The 15,108-nt window shown below is 40.0% G+C and overlaps 1 protein-coding gene across 3 annotated transcripts in view; it reads right to left on the reverse strand.

Annotated features, from left to right (window-relative positions):
- LOC143101731 (mitochondrial import inner membrane translocase subunit tim16-like) overlaps positions 1-15,108 on the reverse strand; it is a 98,930-nt gene that overhangs the window by 16,311 nt on the left and 67,511 nt on the right. The window contains exons 10-28 of one of the 3 annotated variants that reach the window (XM_076264898.1): positions 9,614-9,668; positions 8,791-8,848; positions 8,459-8,604; positions 8,232-8,327; positions 6,421-6,522; positions 6,141-6,285; positions 5,712-5,887; positions 4,781-4,889; positions 4,476-4,562; positions 4,243-4,385; positions 3,968-4,072; positions 3,790-3,875; positions 3,004-3,145; positions 2,695-2,784; positions 2,081-2,197; positions 1,808-1,943; positions 1,394-1,485; positions 763-849; positions 195-538 (exon numbers count right to left, since the gene is read on the reverse strand). In XM_076264898.1, the coding sequence (XP_076121013.1) occupies positions 533-538; positions 763-849; positions 1,394-1,485; positions 1,808-1,943; positions 2,081-2,197; positions 2,695-2,784; positions 3,004-3,145; positions 3,790-3,875; positions 3,968-4,072; positions 4,243-4,385; positions 4,476-4,562; positions 4,781-4,889; positions 5,712-5,887; positions 6,141-6,285; positions 6,421-6,522; positions 8,232-8,327; positions 8,459-8,604; positions 8,791-8,848; positions 9,614-9,668 (1,978 nt within the window). In that variant the 3' untranslated portion in view covers positions 195-532. Of the gene's footprint in view, positions 1-194; positions 548-762; positions 850-1,393; positions 1,486-1,807; positions 1,944-2,080; positions 2,198-2,694; positions 2,785-3,003; positions 3,146-3,789; positions 3,876-3,967; positions 4,073-4,242; positions 4,386-4,475; positions 4,563-4,780; positions 4,890-5,711; positions 5,888-6,140; positions 6,286-6,420; positions 6,523-8,231; positions 8,328-8,458; positions 8,605-8,790; positions 8,849-9,613; positions 9,669-15,108 lie in introns of those variants that run through there. The other 2 variants (XM_076264897.1, XM_076264900.1) reach the window with 2 other exon arrangements.

The following is a 15,108-nucleotide window of genomic DNA, read 5'->3' on the forward strand; positions in this document are numbered from 1 at the left end:
ACGTCCGTGAATTTAAGGATTTTAACCGCATGCTGTGAAGTTACATGCAGGTCTCTTTTACGGAGGAAACCCATGCTAAAATAAAACTCTGTAGTCACGAATTTGATCGTGTTGGTATGAATATATGTTGTAGTATGTGATTCCTACAATGTAAAAAATATATACTAACGTCTTAGAAACGTTGTAAAATTATTGAAATAGATTAAGAAAGCCACCGCTATGGTGATTTCTAATGGTAGATTGATTTGTTTAGATCCAGTGAAATTGCTGCCTTGGCAACGCTACGTCATGGCTTCGGTACTCTATTAAGACTGGTCGAGGAATTCCATACCACCAATGGGTTATAAGACAGGCAGCATCAGGAGGAGGAAAAATGAACAGCAACAGAACAGGAAAAAGCCATAACAGGAGTGTTTCTGTGTAACACTGAATTTGTGAGTATGTGTGTGTGTTTGTGAAGAATAGGGCATATTCCTGTTGATTGGCACTCTGACATGGCAAATCGGAAAACTGGCAGAAGCTGGTCCAGATGTCAGTCCTAATCATCCTTCATACCACACACAAAGACATGCAGACACACACATACACAGAGAGAGAGAGAAGTTAATATGCAAAGAACACAATTCTTAAAAGTTTATGATAGAATGACTGAAACTTGCCCAATTTTAACTTCAAAAGAAAAATATTTGGATGTGTGTGTGTGTGTGTGTGTGTGAGAGAGAGAGAGAGAGAGAGAGAGAAACAACAAAGGATTATTCTTACCCATTCATCCTCATCCACACCCTCAAAAGATTCTTGTGGCAGTGGGTCATCCAGGTTCCCAAGCTTTGCCACCATGGCACTGAGCAACTACACACAAACAAATAAAACACTATAAAGAAGGCAACTAATAGCCTGTGCAGATTACATGATCTCAGGCCAATATTTTGCCAAGATTTTGTCATAACCAACAATTTTTTTTGAGTGTAGTGCCTGATTATGAAAAATCAGGAAAGACCCTGAAGGAGGAACGCGTCTTGTAATGTGACATATTCAACGACCTGCTATTTATTGTCTGCAATGTTGCACGACTCCACGACCCAAAAGTCTAGCATGTTAGAATTTTTGGGGAATCTCCTACGACTCCCGTATTGACACTGACAGTATGATGACATGCCATGAGTAGGCTACGATAGGCTACATGATCTCGTAATGTCTCCCCACCAAGACGCGGCAAGAATTTATGTTTCTATGATCGCCTAGTCTGACATGGTCAATCGTAAAAGACCATTGTGGAAGACAAAAAAAAATTGTAATCTGCATAGGCCATAAGGGGAAAGTCATATTATAATAAGTCCTATTATTTTCTAACACAAAAATACACAAACACACATGCTTATATACACTAACTGACCTCGTCTTTTTTCTGCTCATCAGTTTTCTCTTCCAGGTAAACTGAAGAAGGCAAGTATTTGCGCACAGGAACTTCTTTTGGTGCTTCACTCGCTAAACACACAGACACACAAACACAATAGAATGGAGAAGGACAGAAGGAGTCAACATGGTGTTTATTATAAAGCATGCACACATACGTACACACACACACACACACACACACCACACACACACACACGGGTTTGTGCGCATGTTATACAATAATACAAATGGTAAGGTTAAGATTACTACCGGTACTCTTCAACTTTTGTTTGTCTGTAATCATCTATGGCAGTACAATCTGTTTCAACACTATTAGCCGAGTTTAAATGTCAGGTGTGCACAGTCTGTCAGCAACGTCATGTTAAATGTGTGGGGTTATTTTGCTAATTACCAGGTGTCATATCTTTAGGCTGCAGGCTGATTTTGCGGTGCTGGTGGTTGGACCCAGTAAACCAAGCAGCAGCAGAGAGAGAGGATTCCCACCACACAGCCGTCTCAGGGAATACATCATCTTGGAAAAACTCTTTCTGTAGTGCATATGTGTGAGAGAGCAAGACAGAAAGAAGGGGAGATTAGTTAAAATACCCACAATGCATTGCAATACACAGAAGTGCAATAGGGCGAAATTAGGACGGAAATGAGGAGAAATGAGAGTGAGACTCACCCTAACACGTGGGACCCTGAAGGCTATAGGCTCTATAGATGTCTTGCTGAGACGCAGAGCACGGGCAACCTCTACATCTCTCACATCACACAATGTTTTTGGAAGGAAGGAGAAACCCTAATGACAGAACATTTGTTCATTGAGTTTGCAATTAATGAATGCAAAAAACTGTAAACAGATTTGTGTATGCACACAACAAAAGCCTACATTATTCCAGATAAATGTTTCCAAGTAAATTGTTACATTTTATGTCATCATTTTTCAAATATTTCTCATTCTATGCATTTAAAAGGAAGACATCACATGTGATGTTGACTTGTAGTTCAAGACTGGACGAAGAGCAACCCTGGTCAGATTGGTCAAAACAGAATTCTGCAATACCTTGGATAGTTATGTGGTTTTAATATTTGAATGGGTCTGAAGGTTCAGGTCTGTAATGTTGTAAGAAAGCTGTTGGGATTATCCAAAGGGGGCATTCAGAAATCATTTCTAGCAGGTGAGTTACAGGCTAATTAAAAGTGTCCGATGAGAGCACAGTTGTGCTCAGTAACTTTCTCTGCTGGAAAAATATACTGAATCTCAAGATTTGAATAGAGCCAGTAAATGCTGTTAACCTTGTGTGGTTCAGAGGAATGGAAGCTGCTGCACTCCAATAAATAGGGCTCTTCTGGCACAATGTCATATATGTAGACTCGAGTGTCACCCTAGAGAAAACACACACACACACACACATACATACAGAGAGAGAGAGAGAGAGAGAGAGAAAGACAATATTCTCCACAAGAATTAATATGGACAAAGACTCCCTTCACCACACCCTTCCCCTTTCTTACATGATGTGCATGTAGTGTACTTGCACCCCCCCCCCCCCCCCCACCACCACAGACAAACACACTAACAAGTCTCTCTCAAGCTGTGCTTACCTTGCCAGTGAGGAAGATGACGCTGGTGTCAGGGTCATAAAAGGGGATGAGGGTGGAGGGGGAGACATCAGCGGAGACGTTGGCCACGGGCCCTGCACTCACACACTCAGCAGATATCAGGTACAGCTGCCGCTCACTGCGACTGAACAGGACATTTTGAAGTGTGAGTGTGTGTATGCGTGAAGTTGATGAGCTAGAGATCCTCGGTTGCATGATATAGATAGATAGCTGATATAGATCCTTTATGAGTTTAAACCTGCTGCTCATCTGAAACTACCTCCTGCATTTCTATCATAATACTTTTTCTCTTTTGCTGACCTCAAGCTCTATCCCATCCCCTTCCTGCCCAGGCCCTGCACAACAGAGTTTATGCATGGCATTCCAGAGTGGCTAAGTTGATATATAGATTAGAATAGAATAGACTTTATTGTCATGTCAGGCATGAAAATTGCCTTCGGCCTTACCAATAAAATAGACAGTACATACTGTACAATATACACAATATAGACATAATTCTATAAAACAGTGTTCAATAAGACAGAACATATCCATAGGATAAATACTTTTATATACAAATAGGTGTTGGTTGCACACACAACCACATCCATTCTCGCCCTCTCTCCCTCTCTCACACACACACACACACACACACACACACACACACATACACACACACACACACACACACACATTCTTCCAGACCTAGCTGGGCACATGTGCAGTTTCAGTATGTAGCTAACCAAACTATGCTCCCATGTTTATTTTTTCCAAATGGCCCTTACTCACTTGTCAAAACCAGACACCAGCAGATATTTTCCCTCCAGGACCCAGACTATACGGGCACCTCTGTGGCCCTCGGGCCCCGGCCCCTCCTGGGGAGAGATGGGGAAGGTTACCCTACAGTACACTTTAATTATGGATACCATCATGAATAAATAATCAAATATATTGATCTCCTACACACCTGAATGGGCTCATCAGACTTGCGTGGGTCATACACACGAACCTTCCCATCTTTGCACACTGTTGCTAGCAGCATACCATCTGGACTCCAGGCCATTCCAAAGATCTAAACAGAGAGTGAATGGAGAAGGACAGAAGGAGTCAATATGGTGCTCTGAAGATTATTGCTCCTGTTTATTATAAAGCATGCAAAAAAAAAAAAAAGCATGCAGACATACACACACACACACACACAAACACACACACACACACACACACACACAAACACACACAAACCTGGTCGTCATGTCCCTTTAGCTTCTTAACTTCCTTTCCTGACTGCAGATCCCACAGACGCACAGTGAGGTCATAAGAAGAGGAGACCAGCAAACCAGAGGCATGAGGGTGGAACTTAATGGAGTAGATTTTCTCTGTGTGACCTGAGAACGGCCCCGTTAGATAGAAGTTAAAAGTGCAAAGCCATATTGCGCAGGTAATGATAAGTCCTTTTCATAACTCATTTCACTCACCCTGGAGCACACACTCAGGTTCCGTCAGAGTTTCAGTTAGACCCCCCTCAGGCACCAACCACATGCGAATCTTGGCGTCCTCTCCAGCTGTCACAGACAATGGCATCATTATCATCATCAGTCTTATTACATCACTATTAGATTTTTCATCCATTCCAACAACACCCTCTCTCTCTCTCTCTCTCTCTCTCTCTCTCTCTCTCTCTCACACACACACACACACACACACACACACACACTTACACAGATACAGCGAGAGAGAAAGATAGAGTTAGAGAGAGAAAGAGACAAGAAACGGGTCATACCAACAGCTAGTCTGTGGGGGTTGAATGGGTCCCAGCAGAAGTCTGCCACACTGACTGAGTTCTGAATGGTGGGCAGGGCTGTGTCAGGAAGCTTCCCTGGTTGAGAAAGCTGAAACGAGGTGACAAGGGGCCATCAGGCTCTCTGTGAGGTATCTGTTTAATTAACGCATTAACAACACGGTATTAAATGTATCCTATGTTGCTTCTGTCCACTTGAGTGTGCTATGGTGAATAGTGGGTGATCCTTATATCGTATATCTGTATTCATAGTTTGCATTTTTAGGTGAACTATAAGTTCATGTTTACTTGACATGAACATGAAGGAGCAGTGAATTAATGAATGAACATTTGTTTTCCTGCTCTTTAGATGTAAACATGGCTGCTTTCTAAATATTATATAAAAAAGAATAGGACATTTTGCCATATTCTGCAGCCCTCAAAGTGACTCAAAAACAGAGCCAACAAGTCCATTGGACATAAACTAAAGCTATATCCGTGCACAGATGAGGAAGCTCTCCGTAAATTAATTCCTTGAAAGCCAGACAACAAGCTCTCATCTAAAGTCAACCTCCATCATCTTCCTTAAATGTAAGAAAGCGCTACTAATTAATCAACCAATAAATGTTTGAATGTCAATAAATATGAGACAAAATAAAAAGGAATTGGTGTCACAACCTATATATAACAGCATATATAACAGCAACTCACAGCCTAAGGCCTGTCCACAGCATTTTCAAATTAGAGGCCATAGTGATTAGCAACAAAGCTTTGCTGATTTGTCTAAAAGCTACGTACTAAGTGGATCTTTAAAATCACCCAAACTTTTTGTTTTTCTTTTCATATGTAGCCTATACAATATTTGGTTACAATGTTTAACATTCAGACTGTCAGCAGTGGTATTTTTCTAATTTAATCAAGGGCCAGTAAGCACCTCAAACACGGCAATTTGTCCTCCAGCAATGGCCAGGGGTACTGCCACATGATGGCGACTGGTGCAGAAGCCATCACACTCTCCTGGTGTAGTGAGGTTGAGCCCACGCAGATTATATATATGTGTGTCACGGTGCTGAACATTTCCCTGAATATGTCGAAACTTAGAGCTTGGACCTGAAAGAGAAAAGAGGGAGGGAAGTGATTGAGAATGCAGTGAGAGAGTATGTGCGAGAGTCTTTTTCTATATGTGTATGCATATCCTATTCTTTGGCAACAATATTTTTCAATGGCCATAAAGTGTACTTAATTGAGGAATTGAGAATTAAGATGAAAACTCTACTTGAAATGTGAAACGTATGACTTTTTAAGGTGATAAAAATAGAGGTGTTGGGTTATGGCAAAGCAAGCACAAACTCTTCTCTCTTACCCAGCATGCCCTGCAGCTGGCGGGTGCCGGTAGTGGAGGAGGGGCTGGGCAGGCAGCTGGACGACAGACCACTGGTGGAAGAGGCTGAGCGGGACTGAGCCATGCTCGAACTGCCGGAACTCAGCTCACTGCTGGACACAGACTTCTAAGAAAAAGAGCGACACAAACACTGGACTATCACCAACACTCGAACCTTACAGCATAGCAATGTCTTATAGCATGTCTGTCATGTTGAAGGTGGAGGGAATAACTGTCCATCCATACTTTACATTAGTCTTACCTCTTTGCTCTTTTGAGTGGCCAGTGGTGGAGCTGGTTGCCGACTGGCTGTTTTGGCACTAGACTTGGGACGTTTGTCCGGGTGAAGGCTGACCCTCGCCACCTGAAGTCAAGGACAACGATCACAAAGATATTTGTAAATTGCAAAACACATGGACACCAGCAGATGTGCTGTCTTTGAGCACCAGACTGACTTCAAATGGCTATAAAGGGCAGCAGGCTGGCCTTACATAGGGGGAAATTAGTAGAGGGTAGATCTATGGAGCTAAATTTGTCTCAAAAATATTTGTATATGTGCAGAGGGGGATCCACAAATATTTCTTGATTTGCATGTGTGTTTTGATATCTACAAATAAAAAAATCATATTTGTAACTCGTATATTGATTTTTACAAATATAGATGTGCATTTGTAAATAAAATGCCATTTGTAAAACTGAAAATTGCCTTTGTGAAATCTAATTTTGCATTTGTGGATCACCAGCACACACAGTTTTCGTTTTCGCATTTGTGGATCAGCATTTGTGGATCACGTATTTTTGAGACAAACTTTGCGCAGAGAAGCCACCCAGATCCACAAGTAGCCTGCTGACACTTTCTAATCTAGTAGATGGCAGTGTTGTTCTATGGGACTCATAACCAAAGATTCTTTGCTCATAACACACAGAGCTAGCAAACCTAGTTCTTAAATCTAACAAGTTATGCCTTTTATAACAAGCTTTTTGATGAAAAAAAAAAGTGGTGTTTAATTTCCATAATCTTTGTTTAGTAAACGCATAAAACCGTCAGTTTGCAAGCGAAATCAAGAATTACGATCTTTGAGTTTAATTAATTAATTGTAATTAATTAATTGCTTTTGAACCACACTGCTCAAGACAGTTTACGTTGTTGGTGTCTGCTTCGTCCAACAAACTACGACGAAACGGACGTTTTCCTACCACACCCAATGTAAGTTAGCCTGACGAGCCAGACCCACATTAAAATGTAGGGTCTGGGCACTCACCGTTCGCAGTGCTCAGTCCGAGGGGCGGGATAATCGGTTGTCTTTCAAATTCCCTCTGCACGCAATAGGACAGCGCTATGAGTCCCATGCGTTTTCCCACCGTAGCTAGTTGGCTAGTTCAAACTTTTGCCAACTTAAAAAAAGCTTAACTCGTGTCACACTGTTGGCCAACAGCAACATCCATCTTCTTTGTTTTCAAGTAGCAGGGAATTCAAGACAAATCGTTGCAACTCTGCCATCAATCATTACCTAACGACTCTATACACGATTTGATTGGCCTGACAGAAGTTTAATTTTTCGAGCTCACAAGCCAACCGAGAGTTGCTAGACTAGCCCTGGAAGCAAATGTAATTTGCTGCCGCTAGGGTGCGTCTAGATTTCTATGCTAAATGTAAGTTACAATTCATTTGTATTTTCTATTCGAATGGAGTATCTATGTGAAGTCTGTTTTTAACTACTCTGCTAGACAAGTAAACAAGCAAGCTGGCGTTAGCTGCCATCAATTAGCAACACACTCGTAGCTGCTACGTCTAGAGAGGATGTTACGTTTAACTCTAGTTAGTTTGATTGATTGGTTAGGTTGGTATTACGTCGAGTAAGTTCATAACTTGATTAAGCGATAACCAAGGATTCAGTAGCTAAGTTATATTACTCAATGATGAAGTCAAATGTCAAGATTAAGCGATTCAATGTTTTTTTTCTTTTCAGGAATCTCCCCACCAACATTAAGCCAGCAGCTTTCCATCCACTATTGTCCTCTGGCATTACATTTCTAGTTGAAGTTAGCTCTCTTCAAGTGTTTGGGTCTTACCTGTTTGTTCTCTCCACCCCACCACTCCTCTGTGGTCATAGCAGCTGTCTGCCCCAGTGTGTCAGGGTAAAGATCAGCATGGAAGTCCTGTCCAGACTGTGTGTGACATGAGCAATACACACAAAATATATAATTCACATATCCCCAAAACGCATTTTGATATAACTATATTATTTAGTGTGACTGTTGAAATTAGTGATTGTGTTGATTTGCCATAAAGTGCCCACCTTGCGTGGTACATGATAGCTAACAGGCACAATGAAGTTCTCTGTCAGTTGCAGCACACGCATGACCTCACAGGAGCCAACATCCAAGGCCAGTTTGGGGACCAAGGCAACACCGCGGTTGGATAACTCAGTCAGGCAATGACTCACTGGGAAAGAGAAAGAGATGGAGTGGGAGAAATAGGCACAATAAACAAGATTTGTTTCAGACAAAAGAGAATTACTCAAACCTCTCTCACTAGGGCTATATGAATGTTTACATATGTGTATTTTGTGTGTTTTTGAATGTTTGTTTGTTCAGAATGAAATAACAAAGAGAAAGAGCATGACTGCACCTTGTGTCAAGTGGGGCTCTACAGATGAAACCTCATAGCAGTCAATAACAGAATCCCCCTATAGGACACACACAGTGTCAAACAGACTTCAATCACAACAATAAAACAAGAATACATAGGCACAGGGCATACAGTGAGGCTCATAAGTATTTGAACCCATGCTAAAGTTGACTAAAAAGTGGAATATAAAATCATCTTTTGGAAATTGATCTTAATGCCTTAAGTAAAACAAATAGGAAATATCCAACCTTTAAGGACACCAGTTTTCTTTATAAATGAATAATGTATCATAAATAAATAAATGTTCTTCCTTAGAATGCAGGGGGCATAAGTATTTGAATCCCTGCTCAAACCCCTGTTGAGCATCAAACCAGCTAATAGGCTAACTGAAATACACACCATGCCAATCTCTAGGTATGGTGAAGGGTATGTGATGATGTGGGGCTATTTTAATTCCAAAGGCTAAGGGAACTTTATCAGGACGCAAAGTATCCTGGATCCATGATATAACTGGCCTTTAAAAATAAAAATCTGCCTGCCTCTATGGGAATTTAACAGGGGTTTGAACAGGGGTTCAAATACTTATGGCCCCTGTATTTTAAGGAAGAACATTTATTTATTTATGATACATTATTCATTCACAAAGAACATTTCTTTTACAGTTTTTTTTACTTAAGGCATTAAGATCAATTTCCAAAAGATTATTTTTAGTCAACTTTAGCATGGATTCAAATACTTGAGCCTCACTGTATATGTTTTAGAGGAAGTGTGCTTCGTACAATACAATACAATACAATACAATACAATACAATACAATACTCACCTTTCCAGAGACCACTAGGAGTCCAGAGTCTTGGTCAAACAATGGCATCAGGATTCTAAGCATCAGAGAGGAGCAAGGAGAGGCATTTTAAATGTGTAAAATGTGATGATATGCTCTCAAGAGTTTCACACACACATTACAAAAGGGTAGAACAGCTCTGCATATAATCATCCAGATTTGGAGACACACACAAACATAGCAAGACAGAGCGAGAGAGAGAGAGAGAGAGAGAGAGAGAGAGAGAGAGAGAGAGAGCAGCACTGCTATCCTATCATATTATAGACACATATAAGTGTCAACAGACTGTGCCTAAAATCTTCTGGGTTAGACTTCCATAAGCACATAAGAAGACAGTCTGAGAAGTGTGCCCTCGTGGCTCTTAGTGGCTTAAACCAGAAGTCTTCTTACCTGACCCTCTTCTACATCCAAACAAGTTTTTTGGTCCAGCCTTCTGTCAAAAGATCTACCTACAGTCCTCCTAAGCCCACAGTGATTATTTCCAGTTGTCACATGCCAAGATTCATACAATTAAGCTTTTTTTGTCTCTTCTTCCAGCTCAAACCTTATTAAGTCTGATTAAACCTGCCTGATTAGAAGTGAACTCAACAGGCTGTGTTGTCTTTTCTTGGGGGAGCTGTGGTACCATTTGCAGCATCCATACCATCTGAGTGCCCACGGGGACCTTGTTTTGAGTCCTACCCGTGGTCATTTCTTGATCCTACTCCCATCTCTCTCTCCCCCACTCATTTCCTGTCAGTCTTCACTGTCTTATCTCAAAAGCACCCACAATAAACCAAAAAACACAATGTCTGTTATTGAATTGCTACAATAAAAGGCCCTGGAGTTGAGTGATAAAAACGTTATATTCTCTTTTTTTAGACCCACCTGTATTGTTAATGTATCACTTCAATATCTGACAAAAGGACCCTGAACAAACTGATCAACATCTTGTGAGTGTCATCCACTCCACAGCACTATTGTAAAGCAGAAGAGCCTGATCAGCTGGAGACTTCGCTCACTGCCTTGCACAACAGACAGACTGAGGAAGTAATTTGTCCCCGGGGCCATTGAACTGTTCAATGCTTCACTTAAGGGAAGAGGAGAGATAGACTTCTCCGCATAGTCTGTCTGCCTCTTCACCCCCTCTATGTTTGGATACTGTCTGTCCACTAGCCACTTTTTACCACTGTCTTTCTGCCTCACTGTTTGCGTGCTATATTAGCACATATGTATAACCCCTCCCTCCATGCCACAGCCGAATTGTGGCCACACTTATACCTTTTCTTAATATAGTTATATATATATATATATATATATATATATATATATATATATATATAGAGAGAGAGAGAGAGAGAGAAAGAGAGAGATAGATATAGTTTTTTCTATAGTTGTTTTTTATATTACCTTGCCTACTCGCTGATATGTCCATATTTATTTTATGCTGGTCTCTAGACTTTATTCTTGCACTGTTACACTGTTGGACTTACTCATTTGCACCATCACCATGACACTCACTCACACAGAGCACCTTACCTTACCTTACTATGCACAGAGAATCACAGGCTCAGTCCCTGCCTCAGTCATTGCAAGCGCCTCTTGATTAATCACCCACTATGTGGATACTGTTTTTAGAATTGATTTAGATTTAGTGTTATTTAGTATAATTTGTATTTTAGTATATTTAGTATATTCTTTATCTTCTACTGTCCTTATTGCTTAGTTGTGTTTTTTATATTATATAATTTTAATTACTTTTTTCTGCTGTTAGTGAATGTGTGTGTGATGTCTGTATGCTACTGAGACCTTGAATTTCCCTTGGGGATCAATAAAGTATCTATCTATCTATCTATCTATCTGTTCAGCCACCAGGGGTCACCGAAACATGTCTCTTTCCACTCTACTTGTGTGTCTACTTTCACTTTCATCAGTCTCACTACTCCCTGTTTTCCTGGGGACATAGTCCCTCTATGGAAAATATTTTTTCACCACATTTATTCACATTTAAGCTGCCTTGGGGGCGCGCACGCACACACACACACGCACACGCACACGCACACGCACACACACACACACACACACACACACACACACACACACACACACACACACACACACACACACACACACAAGCGTGGAAGTCATTTTCAGCTATACTAGCAAGGCAGCTTAATGATCTGAGTAGAGCACTCTTTCCATATTGGTACACTCAACAACTAACATTTGTTTGGCATGTTAAAATAGTCTGAATCTTATACTAATAACTAGCTAGACTGACTGAGATTTTAGGCATTTAATGTGGATCTAATCATACACTCTCTCACTCTCTCTCTTCTTCTTTCTTTGTTTTCTCTTTTTATATTTAGTGATTTATGATTTAGTGATTTATTTAACTTCTCTGTGAAAAATCTTAATGTGATGAATCACAGGCATTTCAAGAATGGAGGGGTTTACAGGAATAATAAGATTATAGTCATGCTTGAATACTCTCACAATAGGAGTCTGGTTTGGACAGACAGACAGACTGACAGACAACACAGACACACACACACACACACACACACACACACACACACAATGAGAGAGAGAGCGAGTGAGAGAGAGAGAGAGAGAGAGAGAGAGAGAGAGAGAGAGGATAGCTTTAAAGATACAGAGACAGTGATGAGTTTTTGTTGTTGTGTTGGGTAAATCATTTGCACAACATAACAGTAAAAATGTTTAGTGTATGCAAATACTCAGTTTAACAAATCTTTCAGACCTTTTCAGGGCCATTATTATTATCATACCAGCAATTATATACAGTAGTGCTGTTACCATCTTTAAGTTGTAGACCGTTATAAAATGACAACTATTAGTCCAATGGATCTTGTTATGGATGTTATTGAGAATCTCTCTCTCTCTCTCTCTCTCTCTGTGCCTAATGTGTTTAGTGGGAGAGGCACAGAGAACTACGGCCACTGGCAGTACTGTTATGTTTTACTAGTTCCCCTTGGAAACATTACCCACAGCATGGGTTCAGCTGTAGGTTTTATGGTGCCAGGGCGATTAGGAGGTGGTGTGCACACACACTCTGACTCCCCACAGAACCGGTGCCTTACACCCACTCAAGCTCACAGCTGAGTCAAGACAGTGCTTGGTATTTTACAGTTACTGCTAAATGGCTAAAAACCATCAAATGGTAAACTAGAACGATCGAACATGCAGCTAAAACCCCCTCTAGTAGTGTAGGAAAATATATATTCCTTACACTGTTACATTTTAATACCACAACAAGTAAGAATGGTCAAGGCAGATGAGATCTTGCATTCTGAAATGGCTGACTCAAAGTCGGCACTTTAATTCATTAGAAATCTAGCAGAACCTAAAGCAAGGGGGTCAAGCAGCAACACCACAGACTTGAAGTACTTCTGTGAATATGGGCCCTTATTACTGACATAATTGCTATTATAACAGTTAGATCCGGTCCAACTATTTATTAATTTGTGGACGATGTTTTGCCCATTCTAATCATCCAAATCTACACAATGCTTACTTGATTTTAGTGATTTTAGAAATTAAAATGACATGGTATATATATATATATATATATATATATATAAATATAAGTTACTTAACTGAGCTCTTCAGAATCCCCAAAATACACAGCTGCAGAGGGTTAATGACACTTTGCTGATGAATAATGCGAAACTGTAGAGCTGCAAACTTGCACTGTTGATCAGCAGTATGCCCTGTAGGGGGCAGTTTTATCAAGATGCAGGCTTGTCCACATCGATATGCAGTGTGTGTAATACTTGTGTCTACCTGATTTACACAGTCAATTTAATAGCACCAATATGTAAAAAGAATTCACAGAAACAGTAAGACTGTCTCTTAAATGAAAAAAAAAAACAAAGGTAATGTAAAGTACTCTACACACAATATGGTAATGTATTATTTAGATTTAGCCCCTGGCATTGCTAACTATATTGTCAGTATCGAGGTTAGGTAGTGACACTCTCTAAAAGAAGCACACAATTATCCAGTCTCTCTCTCTTTATATCTCTATATTTACATACCACCTCCCCCAGTATAGAGAGATAAATATCATGAAACCAGAAGATGGGGAGAACATGCAGAGTAAGCAAATCATTTTTTCTCAATTACCCACTAGCCTACTCAACACTGCGGATAAAGAGTGTGTGAATGTGTGTGAGTGTGTTTATTGTTTATTGTTAAAAGGATCCCCATTAGCTGTCACCAAAATGGGAAGACCTAGTCTTCCTGGGGTCCACAACAAGAAAAGATCACTTACTGTACAATGATAATTTAAAAGCAGTAAAACATTGTAGACATCATTATAAACATCATCAAAAATTATTCAAAATAAATTACAGTATTCCATTCATTATTACATAATTAATTTATGAATTATGTAATAATGAATGGAATACTGTATACAGTAAATATGTCCATTCCCTACTCACAAATTTAGATAATGTATTCTCAGATGGTACTTAAAAGATACTTTGCTATTCATTTACGTATATTCAGTGGGCAATTATTCCAATGATTGATGGCACGATAAATAACGGTTCTCTTTAAAGGATTTGATTTTGGGCGTGGTAACATCAACTGGCCATCATCAGCTGACCTAGTCAAATGAGAATGAACCTGATCACACCCAACAATTTGGTTATATAAGAAAACAGGTTGAGAAGAAAAGACAGTGTTTCTGAAAAATGTTGTATTGAAATCCAGCCTATTCTCTACCATTAACCATGAGAGTCGACGGTGCATACTAATAGTGTTTGTTCTTATGGGACAATGTAATACTAACCTGGCCGCTCTGTTTTGTGCAGTTTGTAATTTCTTTAGTTGACCTTTCGATGCAGATACAGATTCGATACACATAAAATAAAAGATTTAGCCACCTGTCCCACGATGTGTGTAGGGACATAAGAAAGACATTTCCTCATCATGGAGATACCACAACCCATCTTCTTCATTATGGTATCGATGTGTTCTGCCCATGACAGCTGACTATCTATTATTTAGCCCAGTAATTTTACTTCATCTACCTGTTCTATAGGTTCCCCAGACAAGTTCATAGTCATTTTTGGTGTGGTTGACAGTTTATGACTCGATCCTAAGATAATTTATTTGGTTTTTGAGATGTTCAGTACCAACTTATTTCGCTTTATCCAATCAAAAACCATATTTAACTCAGCTGATAAAACATTGTCCAGTTCACTGATAGTTTTTGCAGCATGCTACATGTGCTTGGTGTGTACAGGGAGGGAGTATTGCACTATTTACTTAAATGAGTAAACACAGAGAGAACAGGGAGACGCCAGTGAAGAGTGTTTAAATTCCTCCGAGCGAGTGCTCGCGCGCACACACACATTTTCACCTTACTCTTTAACTGTGAGCTGTACAACAAACAGGCAATAATAGAAAGGACAAAGTAAATTCATTCAAAAATAAAGAATACTGATGACAAGCATAATTAAGTCAGT

This window comes from Alosa pseudoharengus, unplaced genomic scaffold, assembly GCF_046254945.1.
Source record: "Alosa pseudoharengus isolate Yale_2024_CS ecotype anadromous, Long Island Sound unplaced genomic scaffold, YU_APseudo_1.1 YU_APseudo_1.1_scf_4, whole genome shotgun sequence".
Taxonomy (NCBI): domain Eukaryota; kingdom Metazoa; phylum Chordata; class Actinopteri; order Clupeiformes; family Clupeidae; genus Alosa; species Alosa pseudoharengus.